General features: G+C 45.1%; 1 protein-coding gene across 3 annotated transcripts in view; it reads left to right on the forward strand.

Moving 5' to 3' along the window:
• The window catches only part of PFDN4 (prefoldin subunit 4), a 117,569-nt gene that overhangs the window by 19,194 nt on the left and 76,144 nt on the right, over nt 1-22,231 (forward strand). For 2 of the 3 annotated variants that reach the window (XR_011025316.1, XM_068263537.1), the window contains exons 2-4: nt 190-297; nt 7,774-7,911; nt 18,655-18,804. Coding sequence is in view for 2 of the 3 variants with exons in the window: in XM_068263537.1 (XP_068119638.1) it covers nt 190-297; nt 7,774-7,911; nt 18,655-18,786 (378 nt within the window). In the remaining variant the exon portion in view is untranslated. Of the gene's footprint in view, nt 1-189; nt 298-7,773; nt 7,912-18,654; nt 19,654-22,231 lie in introns of those variants that run through there. The other variant, XM_068263536.1, reaches the window with a different exon arrangement.

A 22,231-nucleotide genomic window follows, 5' to 3' on the forward strand; every position in this document is an offset into this window, starting at 1 on the left:
TGAACTGACAGTCGGCACAGTCGCCGGCTGTTTGGAGGGCTGCGGCGAGACCCCCGTGGGACAGAGGACGGCGTGGGAAGCCTCATTAGGATCCGGAGGCTTCCCCCACCCGAGGTGAGTACCCCCCAGGGGAGGTTTTTGTTGTTACAGAGTCTCTTTAATCCATCCGTTTCCTGCTTTCACTCACAGGTTGCTGAAGACGTGAATGTCACCTTTGAGGACCAGCAGAAAATTAACGTCTTTGCCAGGAACACGAGCAGGGTAACCGAGTTGAAAGATGAGATCGAGATTAAAAAGGTACACAGTTGATTTTTCCATTGTCGTTTCTACGTGTGTTGGCACTCCATCTGGTACTTATGCAGCCGTCAGTAGAAGTTTGTCACTGTACCAAATTTCCATCATGCTTAGCAAAGCAGCTGGTAAACATGGCTAATATAATTAAAGGGCGCTCACAGCGCTTAACCACGTAAGGACCACAGTCTTTTCGCCCCTTAAAGGAGTCATCAGGGCAAATATAGTAAAATGAGTGCTACTTATCGGGGGCTTCCTCCAGCCCCAAGCTCTCAGGACCTCCCTCGCCGCAGCTCTGCCCACAGCTGTTCGTCGGAGCTCCGACCCGGTTCCCGGCGATGACGTCAGAGCGACCTGGAGGTCGCTCTGTACTGCACTTGCGCGATCGGCGCTGTCAATCACTGCCACGTGGGCTGAAGCGGACTGCGCAGGCGCAGAACTACTAGATCGCCGGGGACCGGGGAGGGAGGTCCTGGGAGCTTGGGGCTGGAGGAAGCCCCCGGTAAGTACCACTCATTTTACTATATTTGCCCTGATGGCTCCTTTAAGGACCAGAGCCTTTTTTCCCATTCAGACCACTGCAGCTTTAACGCTTTATTGCTCGGTCATACAACCTACCATCTAAATGAATTTTACCTCCTTTTCTTGTCACTAATACAGCTTTCTTTTGGTGCTATTTGATTGCTGCTGCGATTTTTAGTTTTTATTATATTCATCAAAAAAGACATGAATTTTGTCAAAAAAATTATTTTGTTTTTTACTTTCTGTGATAAAAATTTGTCAAAGTAAAATTTCTGTATACATTTTTGTCCAAATTTATTGTGCTACATGTCTTTGATGATAATAATAAAAAAACAAAAACATTCAGTGTATATTTATTGGTTTGGGTAAAAGTTATAGCGTTTACAAACTATAGTGCAAAAAGTGAATTTTCCCATTTTGAAGCATCTCTGACTTTTCTGACCACCTGTCATGTTTCATGAGGTGCTAGAATTCCAGGATAGTATAAATACCCCCCCAAATGACCCCATTTTGGAAAGCAGACATCCCAAAGTATTCACTAAGAGGCATGGTGAGTTCATAGAAGATTTTATTTTTTGTCACAAGTTAGTGGAAAATGACACTTTGTAAAAAAAAAAAAAAAAAAAAAAGTTTCCATTTCTGCTAACTTGTGACAAAAAAAAAAAAAAATGAAATCTGCGACGGACTCACTATGCCCCTCTCTGAATACTTTGGGATGTCTACTTTCTAAAATAGGGTCATTTGTGGGGTGTGTTTACTGTCCTGGCATTTTGGAGGGAGCTAAATTGTAAGCACCCCTGTAAAGCCTAAAGGTGCTCATTGGACTTTGGGCCCCTTAGCGCAGTTAGGCTGAAAAAAAGTGCCACAGATGGTATTGCCGTACTCAGGAGAAGTAGTATATTGTGTTTTGGGGTGTATTTTTACACATACCCATGCTGGGGGGCACTAAACCGTGAGGAGTAGTCTTGAAACCAAATGTCTCAAAATGACCTGTGAAATCGTAAAGGTACTCATTGGACTTTGGGCCCCTTAGCGCAGTTAGGGTGCAAAAAAGTGCCACACATGTGGTACCGCCGTACTCAGGAGTAGTAGTATAATGTGTTTTGGGTTGTATTTTTACACATACCCATGCTGGGTGGGAGAAATCTCTCTGTAAATGGACAATTGTGTGTAAAAAAACAAATAAAAAAATTGTCATTTACAGAGATAATTCTCCCACCCAGCATGGGTATGTGTAAAAATACACTCCGAGACACATTATACTACTTCTGAGTACAGCGATACCACATGTGTGACACTTTTTTGCAGTCTAGGTGCGCTAAGGGGCCCAACGTCCTTTTCACAGGTCATTTGGAGGCATTTGGTTTCTAGACTACTCCTCACGGTTCTGGGCCCCTAAAATGCCAGGGCAGTATAGGAACCCCACAAGTGACCTCATTTTAGAAAAGACACCTCAAGGTATTCTGTTAGGAATATGGTGAGTTCATAGAAGAGTTTATTTTTTTGTCACAAGTTAGCGTAAATCGATTTTTATTGTTTTTTTTTTTCCACAAGGTGTCATTTGGTGGGGCTCCTATACTGCCCTGGCATTTTAGGGGCCCAAAACCGTGAGGAGTAGTCTGGAAACCAAATGCCTCAAAATGACTGTTCAGGGGTATAAGCATCTGCAAATTTTGATTACAGGTGGTCTATGAGGGGCCGAATTTTGTGGAACCGGTCATAAGCAGGGTGGCCTTTTAGATGACAGGTTGTATTGGCACTGAAGTGCAGGAAGCACAGGATGTTCTCAAATCGTGACCTGGACATGGCAGCAGAGAACATGGGCATGTTATGTATTGGGTGCGTAGACCAATAAGAGCGCTATTGGTCATTCATTGTATATTTATACAGACGCATTTGCTGAGACCCGAGGACTGAGTTAACTATATCCAGAGGTTTACTATATAAGGGTTTACTATAGCGAGATTCAGCTGTACCTCTCACTTCATTTGTCTTTTTTAAGATATAGGATAGACAAATCCTACCATCAGCAGCCATGATTGGAAGCCAAGCTCAGCCCCTTGAGAGGGAAAGGCTGTGGCTGATTTGGGAAACTTGGTTTAACCACTTCCCTCAAGTATTTACGTCCCTGCATTGCCCCCACTTCCGCTCTCCCAGGACGAGGGACGACGTCCCGTGCTGCAGCTCGCTGCCGCGCTCGTTACCGCCGCTGATCGCTAGCTGGGAGATCAAGGAATGGGAACACTGTTCCCTTTCATTGATCTAAGTCCCCGTCTGAATGACTGCGGCCACCAATGAGATGCCTGCATCATTCACAAAACCGATACTTACACGTCCACGCATAAATTCCTGTTTGCGTAGTAATACTACGCATAGGAAAGTTATACGCAAGGACATCTTGTGGCCAAATGTAAAATTACAACTACAACATTTTATTTTTCATTAAAAGACATTTTTTTTACATTTATAATTAACCCCTTACCTCCTATACTCCCCAATGGTTACTCCCAAAAATGTTTTGTAAAATAAAAATAAATAAACATATACAATTAAAAAAAATACATAAATAGTTACCCTAAGGACTGAACTTTTTTAATATGCACTGTATGTCAAGAAGGTATATTACTGATGGGTTGGTGTGCTAGCGGGTGACAGGAGGTGATTGATGGGTGTCTCAAGGTGTGATTAGAAGGGGGAATAGATGCAAGCAATGCACTGGGGAGGTGATCAGGGCTGGGGTCTGAGGGTGTTCTGAGGGTGTGGGCGGGCTATTGGGTGCCCAAGGAGCAGATAGGGGTCTGATCTGATGGGTAGCAGTGACGGGTGATTGATGGCTGATCAGTGGGTGATTTAGAGGGGTTAACAGATGTAAACAATGCACTTTGGAGGTGAACTGAGGGTGGGTCTGCGGGCGATCTGATGGTGTGTGTGGGTGATTAGATGCCTGCAAGGGGCAGGTTAGAGTCTGATCTAATGGGTGGCAGTGACAGGTGGTGACAGTAGGTGATTGACGGGTGATCAGTGGGTGATTACAAGGGAGGATAAATGTATACAGTACATGGGGGGGGGGGTGGATCTGAGGGTGTAGGGGGTGATCAGGAGCCCCCAGGGGGGCAGTTTAGGAACTGATCTGAAATCTAGCGTTGACAGATAGTGACAGGGAGTGATTGATGAGTGATTGGGTGCAAACTGTGGTCTGAGGGGTGGGCAGGGGGGGGGGGGGGGGTCTGATAGGTGCTGTGGGCGATCAGGGGGCGGGGGGGCAGGATCAGTGTGCTTGGGTGCAGACTAGGGTGGCTACAGCCTGCCCTGGTGGTCCCTCGATCACTGGGACCAGCAGGGCAGGAGGCAGCCTGTATAATACGCTTTGTATACATTACAAAGCGTATTATACGCTTTGTATGTGGCGATGGAGGAGTTAATAACGTAGCGCTCCCGTACGGCCGGCGAGTTATCGCACCAGGTGGGCGGAGCCTATTGGCGGCGGCAGATTGCGTCACCAGTGACGCAATCGCCGCATAGCCCCGCCCCTGGCTGACATCGGTCCTTTAGACCCAGCACTTACGTCCGTCTATCGGCTGTAGGCGGACGTAAAGTGGTTAAAGGAAAACTGAAGTGAGAAAAATATGGAGGCTGCCATATTTATTTCCTTTTAAACAATACCAGTTGCCTGGTAGCCCTGCTGATCTATTTGGCTGCGGTAGTATCTTAATCACACCAGAAACAAGCACGCAGCTAATCTTGTCAGATCTGATAATGTCAGAAACACCTGATCTGCTGCATACTTGTTCTGGGTCTATGGCTAGAAGTATTGGAGGCAGAGGATTATCAGGATAACCAGGCAATTGGTGTTGCTTAAAAGGAAATGGATATGACAGCCTCCATATACCTCTCACTTCAGGTTCCCTTTAAAAAAGGCACCCTAGTGACATGTAGTAGAATTTATGAAATTATTCAGGATACCCAATTTTATATGATCATGATTTCAGCATGAGAAACAATTCCTATAACCTGTACATTGGTATGTAGTCCCGCCCTTCCAGTGATGATCAGCTATGCAGAATTCCCTCCCTAGAGCATACTGGGAAACTTGGTATCATTTTTCACTGGCTCCGGAACTCTCAGTAAACAAACATTCCGCAGAGCTGCACCTGACAGCTACTTGTGATAAACCTCAGAATGTACATCGGGGTGCGGAAAGATTTTACATTGGGCAATCGCTGACCAATTTATAAATTAACATTGTAAATAAAAAAACCAGCAACTTTATTCATTGTTATTTTCAATACAGTGCAGAGATTTGTTTGTTTTTATCATGGATACGTCCTTAAATAAAACTTATATACTTTTTGCTACATGCAGTTGTGGTTGCTTGGTTCATTAACCATGGATGCTTTTTTTGTTTGAAATTGTGTCTGCAGCTTTGAAACTCATTCATTCAATCAATTTGACAGCATCACGGTGGCCACATATTTATAGATTTGAATGCAATCGTCTTAAAGTGTGTCTGAGATGAAATGGTGAGATAGACATGTGTATGTACAGTGTCAAGCATATTAAAGGAATGATCCACGGAAAATAAAAAAAAAAGTTCCACTTACCTGGGGCTTCCTCCAGTCCTGTGCCCCCGCCGCAGCTCCGGTGGCTCCCGGTCCTCTTCGCTGGCTGAGCCGACCTTGCCATGTCGGGTTACGGGTCGGCCTCTTCTGCGCTCCACGGCGCGGGTCACGTGGTCCTGCCAGTAGCCCTGCGCAGTAGCGTACAGATGACGTCGGCCGGACCACGTGACCCCCGCGGTGGAACGCAGAAGAGGCCGACCCGGAGCCCGACCTGGCAAGGTCGGCTCAGCCAGCGAAGAGGACCGGGAGCCACCGGAGCTGCGGCGGGGGCACAGGACGGCTGCCCCGGGCTGGAGGAAGCCCCAGGTAAGTAGAACTTTTTTTTTTTTTTTTTTGTACTGCGGATCATTCTTTTTAAAGGGAATCTGAAGTGAAAATAAACTTATGAGATAATGATTTGTATGTGTAGTACAGCTAAGGAATATAACATTAGTAGCAAAGAAAAGAGTCTCATAGTTACCACTTCAGGAAGAGTTAAGAAACTTCCATGCAAAAAAGCTCCTCTGAGCTCTCTGACCCAACTTGGGTTGGCTACAGTGCTGTTTTCTTAACCTGCTGGGCGTTCTGATTCCTGCGGCCGTATGGCCGCGGGAGGGTTTTTTTCGCCCGATTTCTTTTTTACATCATGTAGCTAGCCTAGCGCTAGTTACATGAATCTCCCCTTCGTGCTCATTCCCTCCCACCCTTCTGATCGCCGCTGGCGAACACGCCCATAAGGAAATCCCGTTCTGAACGGGTTTTCCTTGAGGGCTTCACCCTTGCCATGGACGTCGTGACGTCACAGGGACTCCCGATCCACCTCAAAGTGCAGCCTGGCGGCGATTGGCCAGGCTGCGCACGGGGTCTGCGCGGGGGGGCTCTTTCGCGTCGCGGATTGGCGGCGGCGATCGGGTAGGGCACGCAGCAAGAAAAGTGCTTGCTGTGTGTTTTTTAAAAAAAATTATTCAAATCGGCCCAGCGGGGCCTGAGCAGTGCCCTCTAGCGTCTCTGGACGAGCTCACCTTGTCCAGAACGCTAGGGAGGTTAAGCGCTTATCTCAACCTGTCTCTCACTGTTTCTTGTTTGTTTAAGGTTATGCTGCCAGGAAGTTCGAGTTATTAGCTCCGCTCTATTTCATCATTTAAAATACAGAGTGTATTTATTTGCTGCTAATGTTTTATTCATAAACCGTACTATACATACAATTCATTACATAGTGAGTTTCTCTCTATTCAGTACCCAGTCCAGGGTTGGTCAAACCACGACCCGCTAGTGTTATGAGTGTTGTTTTTCCTCTCCTCTTTTCTCCCTCCCTGCATTGCATAATAATAGGTTTAGCTCATCCAATTGCACTTTCCAGCGCCGATCTCCATGGCCACGATGGCATCATGTGACATGCCATCAGTATGTGCCAACACGTCACATTACACTTAATGGAGTTTGCTGATGGAAAGTGAAATTGGGTGATTTTTTTTAAACCTATGATTAAGCGCACTTGAAACTCAGAGAGGGAGGAAGGAGGACTCAGGAAATGAATGTGTGAGGCATGCGGCCTGCTGCCCACCTCTGACCCAGTCGGATTAACAGGTAACCCTCACTAACCAGGAAACTCTTTATTGGAAATGAGCTACTTCTACTGTAGATGCAGGGAATAGAAAATAAATAGTTCATATATTGTAGCTCTGGGATGCTTGAAGGACTGTCATTGAGCAGAGAAAAAAAAACAAAAAAAAAAAACCTTCAATTAAGTTTATTTAACCAGCTCCCGACTGCCTACGTCGATGGGCGGTGGGAGCGTGGCTGCTGGGGGACCGCCTAACGCCGATTGGCGTCAAAGTGCGTTGTGCTTGTGGCTGCGTCCCTCACCTCTCCGTTCCCTGCTGTTCAAGATGTTTGGTGCTGGGTCGGCTCTGTGACCGCGCTCCCCTCTTGTCATAATGTGGGTGTGTCCCTGGCGCACATTGATTATGACAAGAGGGAAGTGTGGTTGCAGAGCCAACCCAGCTTACAGCATCAGCGTGAGGGTCAAAGGGCGTAGAACATCTTGAACAGGATCCTGGAGCTGTTGCAGGGAACGGAGGGTGACGCAGCCACAAGGGTGGAGCTGTAAGAGACTACACACCTCCCCATATACTAAAAGCGTCCCATTTAGCTAGGGCTTATTTTCGGGGGAGGTCTTATTTTAGGGGAAATGTGGTATTCTGCCCGACCTTTTAGAACAAATAGACCTTTTCAGAGCCTTGTCTTTGAATACCTCTTAGTGATGTCAATGCTTTCTGGTTGATAGGCTGAGTGTTGCTCTCTGTTTGGCCTCTGGATTTATGTACTGATCCGGTCTGTGCTCTGTGACTCCCTCTGACAGAAAGAGCTGCAGAATCTGGAGGATGCCTGCGATGACATCATGATGCTGGAGGACTCTGTGATGATCCCTTATCAGATTGGTGACGTCTTTATCAGTCACTCCCAGGAAGAGACTCAGGAGATGCTGGAAGCTGCAAAGGTTTGTACATGGTGGATAGGGAGAGCACAGTGCCCCGATATCTGTGCTGGCTGTAGGGAGACATATGGGGGGGCACTAGACACCAGGAAACTGTATGGGGAGGGGGAACTGTATAGGGGAGGATGGCATTAGACACCAGGGAACTGTATGGGGAGGGGGCACTAGACACCAGGGAATTGTACGGGGAGGGGGCACTAGACACCAGGGAATTGTATGGGGAGGGGTCAATAGACACCAGGGAACTGTATGGGGAGGGGTCAATAGACACCAGGGAACTGTATGGGGAGGGGTCACTAGACACCAGGGAACTGTATGGGAAGGGGGCACTAGTCACCAGGGAACTGTATGGGGAGGGGGCACTACACACCAGGGAACTGTATGGGGAGGGGCACTACACACCAGGGAACTGTATGGGGAGGGGGCACTACACACCAGGGAACTGTATGGGCAGGGAGGGGCACTAAACACAAGAGAACAGTATAAGGTAGGGAAGAGGCATTAGAAACCCGGTAACTACTGTATATAGGGGTTGAAGGACCACTAGACATCAGGGAACTGTATGGGGAGGTGGTCATTAAACATCAGGGAACTGTATGGAGAGGGGCACCTGATCGGCCTGCTTGTTCTGAGTCTAGGGCAGACGTGGATTCGCTGCCTCTAATACATTTAGATTTGCATTGTTTAAAGGAACCACTACTGTGAAAAGTAGTAAAATGCATGTGGATGCATATGAGTAAAATGCACTAGAAATTACTTTTTAGCTTATGTTGCTGTCACTTGCAATAGGATGTACAAATCTGATGGATCCATCTCCTCAAGGGGACTCTAAAAGATTTCTTTATTTTCTAAAGCACTTATTGAACAGGAATTGCTTAGTCCAACTGCCAATATAGTGTGCAGGCAAGTAGGAAGGCTGGCTGGTATGTTGTGTAGGTCCTATCCATAGTCTACTTTTGTAAAGAATAAAGGTAATTGTAATGGTGCCCATACATGGTACAATTTTTTTTTTTCATCCAATCTTACCATTTCTATGTAATATAAGGGAACTGCCCAAATTATCCTTTCAGTATATTCACTTAATTTACCCTTATACTACATAGAAATGGTAAGAGTGGATGAAAAAAATTGTACCATGTAGGGGCACCATTAAAAGTACCCATGAGGAGATGGACTAGTCCAAAACCTGATCCCTTCCTTTTCACAAACTGATCATCAGAGGGCTCTGTATAGCTGATATTGTGGTGAAACCTCTCTCACAGTATGATGTCAGCACCTAGGTACTGACATCACACTGTGGGAGCCTTGTTGCATTGTGGGAAATAACCGCTGTTTCCAACTGCCAAAAAAGCAAGCAGCATCTCCTTCCAGTGACATCACCTGCCAGCAGTAAAAAAATGTCACCATATGATAAATGTCAGAATGTAAATCAGGGAGAGGAAAGATTTTACAATGGCAAACACTGACTAAATCATTTATACATAATTATTGTAAAAATTGAGCACTTTTGTTCATTACGCTACTTTCACTGGAGTTCCTCTTTAAGCTCGGTTCCCACATGCAATGGATCAGCGGAAGCGGACCGTGTGATGTCCCCTCTGATGGTCTGGCTGGTGCACAGGGCAGATGCGTTACCACCATAGGCTATATGGGGAATGCAAGCGCCTGCCCGGGATTATTGTGGACTACACAGAATTGCGGTCTGCTTACTGCAACAGATCCAGTGGATCCATTGCAGAGTGACCAGTGTGAACAGCTGCTATTTATAACATAGGAACTGCTCACTGTGTGTTTAGCAGTCAGCGGAGAACGGACAAAAAATGTCCGTTCTCTGCTCAAGTGGGAACACAGCCAAACAGTCTGTGTGATATGGCCCCAAAGCCAATCACATTTAGGTTTCTGCTCTTTTACTGGTCCCATCAGGTGCCAATATCTGCTGTTTGGTGGTACAGATATGAGTAAAGCTTGGTTCCAGGGCTGGTTCTAGACTTTTTGCTGCCTGAAGCAAACTTGTGAGGATGCGCCCCCCGATTTTAGAATGATCACACAGCATCCGACAATTTACTCTGCTTCATTTAATGTTCTCACATGACATGCTGCAGCTCAACACAGTAGCACACTGGCTGGCTGTGAGACTGAGACAAACAAACTGCTCACCCTCAGCCACTCCATTCCTCCTCCGGAAGGTACACACAATACAAAAATGGTCCTCCTGAAATCTCTGTGCCTGATGCAAATGTTTCACCATGCTTCATGAGAGAACCGGCCCTGCTTGGTTCACACATAAATCTATACACCTGTTCCTGACAGCTATGCATCAGTTTTCTACCAGTTTTACCTGACAGGATTGGTGAACCTAGCCATAGAAAACTGATACAAAACTGACAGGACTGGAACGGAAAGGTACAACTTTTATGTGTAAAACCAGCCTAAGGTACACCTCCCATTTTGTAGCCAGATCACATGCGGCCAGTGGGAGTGGACAATGTAGTGTCCTCTCTGATGGTCCGGCTGTAGCCCGGGCCAGAGGTAATACCCCCTTAGGCTATATGGGGGAACTGCCTGGCCCAAGGTTATCGCACACTGCACAGAAGTGCTGCCCAATTACTGCAACAGAGCTCACGGATCCATTGAAGAGTAACAAGTGTGAGCGGCTTCTGTTTAGAAAATAGGACACTCAATTTTGCGATGAGCGGAGGACGGACAAAAAATTAAGTGTTCTCTGCTTAAAGGAACCCTGAGCAGGACCATAAAATGAGAAACTTACCTGGAGCTTCCTCCAGCCCCTCGTAGTTGGTGAAGGCCCTCGGTTTCCTCCAAGGTCTCCTCCGTTCTGTCCCCAGCAGCTCCCCTAGGGCGGCTACTTCGTCCGAAGTCATGGGCCACTGCGCATGCGTGACTTCTGCGCGCCCGTCCTCGTAAGTGTTCTATGCACGCGCGGTTCTTGAAAGAATGAACCGCACGTGTGCAGAAGTGGGGGACATGCAGAGGGGCCGCGCATGCGCAGTGGCTTATGCTCTGATGGAGCTGCTGGGGACAGAACAGAGGACGCCAAGGGACTTGACTGACTCCAAGGGACTAAATTTGCTGGCAAAGCATATGTGCAGTTTGATGGCAGACTATAGAACAGACACTGAAAACTTGCAAACCAGTCACCTGTGTATTGGGAAGGTGGACCTTTCTTTAAAGGGAACCTAAACTGAGAAGGATATGGATTTTTCCTTTTGAAATAATACTAGTTGCATGACTCTCCTGCTGATCCTGTGTCTTTAATACGTTTAGCCACAGCTCTTGAACAAGCATGCAGATCAGGTGCTCTGACTGAAGTCAGACTGGATTAGCTGCATGCTTGTTTCAGGTGTGATTCAGTCACTACAGCAGTCAAAGATATCACCAGCACTGCCAGGCAACTGGTATTGTTTAAACGGAAACATCCATATTCCTCTCAGTTCCCTTTAATATCTACACGACCTCTAACCTAGCCCAGGGCTGGACAAACTACGGTCCGTGGCCCCTCTGGTATAGCGCCAGATTCCTCTCTTGCCTCCCAGAAAAGTTGCATGCCGTGCATAATGAGAAATCAATCTCGTGTACTAGCGGCGATTTCCATGGCCACAGCAGTGTCATGTGACCCGTTGGTGCATACCAGTTTGTCACGAGGCGCTGCTTTCGCCATGGAGATCGCCTCTAGCACGTGTTACTGGGTGAGGTAAACTTCCCATTACGCTCACAAGCGCAACTCTGCAGGGAGGGAGAAGAGGAGAGGCATGCTGGAGGCATACGTATGAAATCCCCACCGGGAGACTTGGGCGCAGGCTACAGCCGATATATGGCTTATCCTGCTGATGCACAAGTCCTGGCAGCGTTAATTACTATTCCCCTCCAGGTCCCTGTGGATAGTGGGGAATGATGTAATTTGGCTTCCAGCTGTTGCTGGCGGCCGAATTACAGTGTTTTAAAAGTAACTTCAGCTCCGTTTTCTGACGGCGCCGAAGTTACTCAGTGTACGCTGCTATAGCCGTAATTCCTAATACGGTCTTTGGTGGCGCCGGCTGTGCCCAAATCTGCGCTGGTTTCAATGTGCTAGTGCTGGAGGTATGCGTGAAGCATGCGGGCCACTAGTGGAATGTGGCTCATAGTGAGGAAAGTTTGCCCACCCATGAACTAGCCTGTGTACAGCAGCACCCAACTAATGTGGCAGGGTCACCCAATACATTAGCGTTATAAATATTACCCAATGTTGCCACTGCACAGCATTTACTGTAATTTGTCAATGGGGTTAATATATTGAGCCTGTCCAATCTGCTTTTAATAGCACAGGATGCAACCACTGCTTTTTCTTCAGCCCGCCCACCTGCCAATCAGGACTCCATTCCGGGGCTTTTCTGTTCTGTGGTTACGAGTGAAACGTTCACTAATGGATAAAAACAGTATAAGTAGGCTGGGCTCTGATAGGCAGTAAATCACTAGATTGCATTAGGAATCTCTGTGCTCCTCTAAACGGACACTAGGGAAAGGGACATTTGTAAAACCCTATGAAAAATCGTCCTTTTTTGTAATTTACACTTTTAACAGTAAAATAAAATAAAACAAAAATGGTTACTGACCTTTAAAGTGGCATGGCAATAAAAATCACGGAACATGGCGGAAAAAAAAATCACCCAACAAGAAATGACTTATTTAGCTTACCTATCCTGTTGTTTTTGTGTTCACTTTTATTATTTTAAAATTATTTTTTACTATGTTTTATTTATTTATTTATTTAAAAAAAAAACAAAAAAAAAAAAACACCTACCTCCCCCCCCAGCCGGCCAATCCTAGCGATCGGCTGTCATAGGCTTCTTGCCTATGAGAGCCCATCGCTCTCAAGTGCGGTCATATAGTAGTTAAAGGACATCCGAGGTGAAAATAAACTGATGAGAAAAACAATTGTATATATCCTCAGTCTCCTAAAATTTTTTTTTTTTTTTTTTTTTTAGATATCCAGTTTTATTTTATATTTAACCACTTCAGCCTTCAGTCGTTTTCACTTTATGCATCCGAGCAATGTTCACCTCCCATTCATTAGCCTATAACTTCATCACTACTTATCACAATGAACTGATCTATATCTTGTTTTTCCCGCCACCAATTAGGCTTTCTTTGGGGGGGTACATTTTGCTAAGAGACACTTTACTGTAAATGCATTTTAAGGGGACTCTGTAACAAAAATGTCATTGTGTTTTCTACCATCCTACAGGTTCCTAAACCTATTATAATGTGCTCTGGCTTACTGCAGCACTTTATACTATCACCATCTCTGTAATAAATCAGCTTATCTTTCCCCTGTCAGACTTGTCGGCCTGTGTCTGGAAGGCTGCCAACTCTTCAGTGTGATCTGATATGCATGCCCCCACTGCAGGCCCCCTCTATGCACACTCCCCTGTGTGTGTGTGTTATTTACATAAGCCAGCTTTTCTCTGCTCTCTTATCTTTTACAAGCTGGATAAATCCTCTGTTCACATACTGATGAGTCACATACTGCAGAATTACAGACAACCGGGCAGAAACAATCAGCTTGTAACTCTTCAGTGAGCTGCAGGGGGAAACACACAAATGATCTCTTGAGATTAAAAAGGAAAGCTGTATACAGCCTGCTTGTGTATGGATGTATTTTCTATGTGTGGACATACTGTACATCAACCTACTTCCTGTTTTGGTGGCCATTTTGTTTGTTTACAAACAAACTTTTTAAAACTGTTTTTGACTACTTTTAATGCGGCGGGGAGCGGCGAAATTGTGACAGAGGGGAATAGGAAATGTCCCCTAACACACTGGAATGTTTACTTTTGTGCGATTTTAACAATACAGATTCTCTTTAACAGGAAGAATAAGAAAAAACGGAAAAAAATCATCATTTCTCAGTTTTAGGCCATTATAGTTATAATAATACATGCCTCCATAATTAAAACCCACATATTGTATTTGCCCATCTGTCCCAGTTATTTCACCGTTTCAATTTAATTTATTTTAAATTATGTCCCTATCACAATGTATGGCGACAATATTTTATTTGGAAATAGAAGAGCATTTTTTCCATTTTGCATCCATCACTATTTACAAGCTTCTAAAAAAATAAATATATAGAAATATTTCATCTTTACATAGATATTTAAATAGTTTAGACCCTTAGGTAAATATTTGTGTTTTTTATTTTTTTTATTGTAATGTTTTTTGTTTTTTTTTATTAAACATTTTATGTGTGTATTTTTTGGCAGGGTGGGATGTAAATGGTGTTTGATTTGGGGAAATATGTCTATTTTAATTTTTTTTACTTTTTGGCCACAAGATGGCAACCTTGAGTTAGTTTACATTGCGTCACTCTAAGCGTACAATGTACGACATAGGATTCAGAAAATGCGAAGCTTCCGAGAGAAGCAGGGGAGAGGAATCAGTGATCGGGCACCATAGCCCGATTCACTGATTTCTGGGCTACAGAATCTGCGGCCGGGAACGCGCGTGCACGCGCGCGATCGCGCATGTCCTCCTTGACGTATAAATAGGTCAAGGAGGACAAAGTGGTTACATTTCGTTTTTTTACGTTTTTACTGTTTCATTGTCTCTGCTCAATGACACCTTCATTGATGTATGTCAGAGCTCAAATCTATTAATTATTGACCCTTTTTTATTTCTTTTCTGCTCTCAGAAGCCATTTACTGACAGGAAAGTTATTTTATTTTATGGCTGTAATTACTTGTCACTGAGGGTTATGCTATAGGTTGACCCGGTCCTGACCAGGACAGAAACTGTCACTTGCATACCTAATGTTTAACTTTTAAAGAAAACCTGTAACATCAAAAAGTTCCCCTGGGGGGTTCTCACCTCGGGAGGGGGACGCCTCAGGGTCCCAATGAGGCTTCCCAAGCCATCCTCCATCATTCGGGGGTCTCGCTGCAGCCCTCCGAACAGCGGCGATGTAAATCTTTACCTTCCCGGCTCCTGCGCAGGCGCTGTGGCAGCTCTCGGCTCTAAAATAGGCGGAAATACCCGACCGCCGTCGGGTCTGCTCTACTGCGCAGGTGCAAGTCTCCTGCGCAGTAGAGTGGACCCAGCTGAGATCGGGTATTTCCGTCTACTTCGGAGCCGAAAGCCACAACAGCGCCCCCGCTGGAGCCTGGAAAGGTAAATATTGAAGAAGCTGTCGGATCTGTCGGGCCGCTGTTCGGAGGGCTGCAGCAAGACCCCCGTGGGACAGAGGACGGCGTGGGAAGCCTCATTGGGACCCTGAGGCTTCCCCCTCCCGAGGTGAGTACCCCCCAGGGGAACCTTTTTGATGTTACAGTGTCTCTTTAAAGGCAGAGAAAGAAAAAAAGGAACACAGCCTAGTTATATGTGTGCTAGGCACTGTACATACACATGTCTATCTCATCATGTCACATGTCACCTCGGTTGTCATTTGAACTTCAGCCTAAACAAACATACTGTCTTTAAGTTACATTAGTAATAATCCCACTATGAGGAGGAGGACAGGAGAGCCCATACTGACAGGACACACTATTGGGGGGGGGGGGGGGGGGGGGAGGACAAAAGGAATGTGAAGGAGAAAGAGCTGCTGCTGCCCGTCCTGCCTTCGCTCACACAGGCTACAGTCTGCAACGATTCCTCCTGCAATTTCTTTTAAGTGGGGCTCCAAGCAGAGGACGTGACGTTTGTGCTCCATGCCGGAACACTTCTGTAGATGGTACATCCCATGCACAATCCTGTCTTGCCAGGGCAATTCCTCTACTCCGTCATCCATCTATATCAGTGGTCCTCAAACTAAAGCCCGCGGGCCGAATGTGGCCCCCTGAGGCTTTTTTACCGGCCCCTCACAAACAAAATGTATTATAGATGCAGTCAGCTACATCTTTAAATATTGGTGGTCTGCATATAGAATGAAGCCAGAAAGCAGTAATTCGCTAGTTTCCAATCAAATTCCTTATCTGGTGACACTGTTGTCCAATTCGACTGCAGGTTGTTACCTGGGTATGCTTCACTGTCTGGCCTGCAAAGACTTCTATGTCATTTCATGTATATTCCGGCCCCCCAGCAGTCTGAATTATGTTGACCCGGACCTTGACCCAAAACGTTTGGGGACCCCTGATCTATATCATCCCGCAGTAATAACAATGAAAGTTCTTTCAAAGGCACAATAATGCCTTTCTTTAACCCCCTTGGCGGTATGAAAAATACCGCCAGAAGCAGCGCAGCAGTTTTTTTTTAATTTTTTTTTTTAAAAATCATGTAGCGAGCCCAGGGCTCGCTACATGATAGCCGCTGCTCAGCGGCATCCCCCCAGCCCCGCCGATCGCCTCCAGCGATAGGCGATCAGGAAATCCCGTTCAAAGAACGGGATTTCCTGGAGGGCTTCCCCCGTCGCCATGGCGACGGGGCGGGATGACGTCAGCGACGTCGGGACGTCATTGGGAGACCCGATCCACCCCTTGGCGCTGCCTGGCACTGATTGGCCAGGCAGCGCAGGGGTCTGGGGGGGGGGGCCGCGCGCCGCACCGGATAGCGGCGATTGGGCGCGCGGCGGCGATCGGGGTGCTGGCGCAGCTAGCAAAGTGCTAGCTGCGTCCAGCAAAAAAAAAATTATTTAAATCGGCCCAGCAGGGCCTGAGCGGCACCCTCCGGCGGCTTACCCCGTGTCGCACACGGGGTTACCGCTAAGGAGGTTAAAAGGAATAACTTTAGTGTTTTCAACTTCTCAAAACAGATGCTCAGAAAAACACTAAAACAATGGATTTCACACAACCTGAAAATCTCTCACTTCCTGTACTTGGCTTATGGTGTTTTTCGTAATGATGCTTAATTAGGAACTAATTGTGCACTTATTACACAATGAAGAATGTGCTAAGCACAGGAAGTGTCAAGTCTGCAGGCTGTGTGATGTTCTTTTTTTCTATGGTTTTTTTTTTTTTTTATTTTTTTTTTTTTTGTATTGTTCGATTTGTGCCTTCTACTACACACATCAGTTTGAGAAGACCACTTATAAAACCTTTGTTTTAAAGAGGAACTGTTGTCAAAAGAACGTTATGAATACATTTCGATACTCATCAGGCAATACCGAAATGAGTTGCTACCCCCTAGAGTTTGCTGCCTGAATTACCATGATGAAAACCTGAGTCAAGTCATCTAGGCAGCAAACTCTAGGGGGTAGCAGCGCTTTGCTGCTGACTTGAAGGACAGGAGAGCTGCAAGTGTCTGTCCTGGCCCTCTTCATTAGTGTTCACTGCTCTGCTGGCTTGCCCCGCCTCCTCTGCATGTGCTGCTGATAGGAGAGCCATGACAGCCAGGCAGTCACCAGAATCAGTCGGATGGAGCACACAGCTAAAAGGGCTTGGGGAGAACAAACTGTTATAAGTCAGAATCAGAATCACTTTTTATTCGCCAAGTATGACAGGAGTCATACTCGGAATTAGTTGTGGTTCACATGGCGTAGACAAGTACATAAAGAAAAACAAGCACCGAAAAGAAAATCGAACAGGATAACACAAAACAGACATTTTAAAGTCCAAAGTTAGTTCAGTTCAGTACAGTTCCAGCCAGGCTGCGGTGCCTCCAGTCTACCGTAAAGTCTGCATATAAAAAGTCCAAAAGTCAGTACAGTTCAGTTCAGTTCCAGCCAGGCTGTGTTGCCTAACCAACCCAGGTGCAGTGAGAATGAACTGCAGAGACCCTACTCAAGTGAGACTCCGCCAATTAGTTTAGCAGCAGAATTGCTATATAACAATCTCCTGGAACAGGACCGCGTTTGTAAATAGGGGATCGCCTGTTCAGAGAATTATACAGAGTAATCTATAAATGTACTGAGGGAGGTGCCAAGTAACACCTTTTGTTGTACAATAATAGTATAGAATTACAAAACGGTTGTCCCAACAAAAAACACTAATGTGCAGCTTTTATCGTAAGTGAAAAAGATCGTAAAAACATACATCATACATGTCATTCTCAAAATACATGAATTTTAAATCAAACTTTTAGCGATAAACTTATGATATAATGAAGTGTATGTGTAGTATGGACAATTAATAGAATATTAGTAGCATAGAAAAGGGTCTCATGGGTTTTTTTTTTTTTTTTTTTTAAGGTGTATAGCTTTTTTTTTTTTAATAACATTGCACCATTCTGTGACAATCGCCGTTTTAAATCTACACTCTGTCTTTGTAACTATTAAACAAAGCAGAAATAACGACCCTTTAAACTTTCCTGCAGTAAAACCTCATCTCAAGCTGCCTCTCACTGTTTCTTGGCTGTTTAAGTGCTTCAGAAAACAGGACTGTATTCCACCCAGTGGGTTGAATAGCTCAGAGAAGCTCTTTTGCATAGGTAACTGAAGATTTTTTTTAATTCTTCCAGTACTGGAAAGCAACACAAGACCCCTTTCTTTGCTACTAATGTTCTATTTCTTAGCTGTACTACACATACAACTCATTATCTAATAAGTTTATTTTCGCTTCAGGTTTGCTTTAAAGATAAGCCAGGCTTATTGCCCACAGTGATCTATTTTTTTTATACCCCTGTCTTGAGTTAATGCATAGGAATGGGCAAACTTCTGTCAAGAGCCTGTACAGACACGGTTTAATAATATACTGGAATTAGAAGATTATTTTATTGCCGATCTCACTGCTTATTTCCCAAAGAGGTGAGGATGGCTGTAAAATTTGCGTATGTTTGTTTTTTCTTCATGCTGATGAAGTCTGTTTCCTTTCTCTGTTTATCCAGAAAGCAGTGGAAGAGGAGATTGAATCGTCACAGCGGCGGGTAGAGTCCATCCAGCAAGTACTGGGCGATCTAAAGATCCAGCTCTATGCCAAGTTTGGAAACAACATCAACCTGGAGGCTGACGAGAGTTAGATAATTTTAAATACCTAAGTTAGTTTTTTATTTTCTAAATTGCATAGATAAAATTATTTATTCCAGGTAAAAAAATGCTTTTGAATGATATGATAAGGTGTTTAGACACAGATGGGCATAAAACACCCCAAAAAGTCCTCTTCCCACACTAATGAAAATAAACCCTGGACTCTGCCTTTGTGGCGTTGGTAATGCTGGGAGCCATTTCAGAGGAAGGGGTATGGAGGCAGCCCTTTCTAAAAGGCAGGGAAAAAAGTTTTCTGGCTGCCAAGTTGACATTTTTCTACCTCAGTCCCTGACTCAGAGCAAGTATGCAGATCAGGTGAAGTGACTAAGGACAAGCAAGCAAAATTCAGGTTCACTAAGCATTTATTGATGCAGACTGTGGCAGTGAGGTTTACCTCACTTTGTTCCCACTTCTTGTGCTACATGCCCCTCTACATCCTCCTGATACTTCCTCCTTCCACTCCTGACACTTCCTCCTGGCTGTGAAGGAGGAAGTATGGGGAGGATGTAGAAGGGATTGGAGTGCAGGAGGCGAGGACCAAAGGGGGGTGACCCACACTGCTGACGTCTGTGTGAACTAACTCGGAAGTTCACTTCCACATGTTGTTCATTAATGGTCACTGCACTCTGATCTCATCGGAACTGTGCTTGCTTCATATGTATGAAGTGGAGAGGATAGCATTGTTACAAAAGGAGCTTAGCTGTGGTATTCTGCATGTGTCTACCTGTACATTCCCTTCATCAGAACACAACGAATTCAAAACCATCCAGGCAAACGTGACCACCTGGCTTTTCACTGCATAACCTTCTTGGACTTGTAGTTCATTAAAGGATAAATACACCTAATAAGATTGTTTGAAATGGTCTTGTGTCTTTCCTCTTCATTGGTTGATTTGGTACTCCCTGTGCCTTAAGGGAGACGTGAACATACATAAGTTTACCTGTGCTTCATGCATCTGAACTTTTACAGAAAAGTGAATGGTAACCTCTAGCTGAGAGGGGGGGGGGCAGAGAGGGGGTAAGGGGTGCAGCAGCCTACTCGCCCCACTCCTATCCTTCCACTGATAGATGCTCTGGCTCCGTCTCGCCAAGGCCACTCATCTTGTTAAATATGAATGATCTGTCACCTGAAATTACTTTTGGAGAACATTTACGGAAGCATTTTAATAACAATCGCTGTGTAGACAAGCTGCTTGCATCCAATGTGTGTACTGCTTTATGGGGGAGGAGGAAGTAGATGCAATAGCGGTTAAACACTGCAGGAACTGCCTTTGAAGTAACTGCAGGGCATGATAGGCATTGGGGGGCAGTGATCTGACTGGAACGATTGTTACATCTGGGGATACATGTACACACCTTTGATCATTTCAGCTAAAGAAAGCCTCAAGTGTTTACATTACTTAAAGGGACTCCAGAGATGAAAATATTAAAGATACCCATCTGCTCGGATCGCTCCCACGCCGCTGCCCGCAGCTTCGGGAACCGGGTCCCGTCACTGACGTCAGTCGGCTCCAGTAAAAGTTAGTAGGGGTAGCATCCACTAGCCCTTGGACTTTGACCAGGCCCTAGGCAACTGCCTAAGGTTGCTTTGTGACTGATCCGGCCCTGGAATGGAAGCTGTGTTTGCATTTGTAATTGTACTCTGCGGTAATGGAAAAATAAACTGTGGCATCCTGGCATTGAATCCTTACTTTCTGTCAAACTTTGCTTCTTTTATAGGTTTTTAAAACATGTTTGTGTTATGACAAAATCTCCTAAACAAAATGATTTTTTTTTTTTTACCAATCCAAAAAAACCAAGCGGTTTCAGGTAGTCGCTCTGTAATACCTTATTCCCAGTTCTGCACAACTTAAAGTGATACTACGGGATTAGAAATAAAGCCACTGCGACGCAGACCACTGATGACGTTTTACTACAGACGTGTTCTAAAACGAGGCCTTTAACTTGTTGACTTCTAGTTGAAAATGGTGATCACATGATCTGTGCTCTACCTATGTGGGCGGGGCATCGCATTCTTATCACAGTTCAAATTTACCTTTTTATGCTATGCAAATTATCAGTGCAGCAAACCGACAGATAGTGTGTCTGTGTGTGTCTATAAATGCGTATAGCAGTCTCTCACCGTGACGTGATCATTTGTGCTGCATTTTGTCACAGCAAGGGCAAGGGACGTTGCATTCTCTCACTAGTAACAGTAAATTGGTACGTATGTGAAATGATTGAGAGCAATATAGAAGATATGAGTTCTTAGCAGAGATCGTTTGTTTGTTCCTTGCGCTATTAATGCCCAGGTATCTCCTTCTTCTTTTCACCCCGCCCATCAGAAACCACTCGGTAGTCCACTTTGTGTTGTCCCTCCTCCATAGCAACAGACTTGTAGCAACACGTCAATACAGCACTCGGCCCTGATTTTTTTTTTTTTTTTTTTTTATACACTGAGGGATCGAGTCTCAACCCCTATGGACCACAGTTATTGTATATGTCTTCAAGCTGCATACATTTACATAAAAATAAAATAAAAATGTGTGTTTAGAACTAGCTGAAGACCTGGCGTTGCCCGGGTATGTATTTGGTTGTTGTTGGGCCTGGCCACTTTTTGTAAACTTGATACACAGTCCCTCAATGGCTAAGTTCGTGAGCTTTGGGGTACTTGGCATCAATAATGTAAGAATGGAAGCAGTTGGAATTTTCCACTTGAAATCAATCAAACAAATCTGATTGGCTGTTTGTGGCTCCGCCCTCTATTCTGAATTTTAATCCCATTCACCCAATGACCAACTATAGCAGGTCTGAGGCCTTTGCCATTGACAGTGTAAGAATGGCAGCAATTTTAGTATTCCAGTTGAAAGTCAGTAGGTGAATTTTGATTGGCCGTTGTGGGCTCCACCCACTTTCCTAGATCGCTCAGTGACCAACTGTGCCTAATTTGATAACCCTGCGACTAAAAAATGGTTGAAGTTCACATTTTCCAGTTTAAAATGAATGGCTGAAACTTGATTGGCAGTTTCTTCTTCTGCGGCCACTTTCACTGAATATTTAACCTCTCTCACCAAGTGACAAACTGTGCCAAGTTTGGGGTCTCCGGCTTTATTACTGTGAGAATGGCAGCCTTCTACATTTTCTTATTGATGTGAATGGGTGAAATCTGATTGACTGTTTGTGGTTCCGCCCAAGTGTGCGGGTAGGGGGGGGGGGGAGGGGCCGTGAGATCCCCAGAACATATCATCCCAGGTAATAAGGGATCTATATGCCAAGTTTTGTAGATTGTCCATAAAATCTGTTTTCACTTTTCCAAATATAAAAAGAACTCAAAAGAAGTTCTGTCAGAATTACTTTTTGCTAAGTTCATGTTTGCTGCACTTACTTGCTTCAGTACCCTTTCGCTTGTCAATTGCTGGGCAGGGTTGAGCACTTGGAAGGCCTTAGAACCGAAAAGCAA

This window comes from Hyperolius riggenbachi, chromosome 12 (genome assembly GCF_040937935.1).
Source record: "Hyperolius riggenbachi isolate aHypRig1 chromosome 12, aHypRig1.pri, whole genome shotgun sequence".
NCBI classification, from domain to species: domain Eukaryota; kingdom Metazoa; phylum Chordata; class Amphibia; order Anura; family Hyperoliidae; genus Hyperolius; species Hyperolius riggenbachi.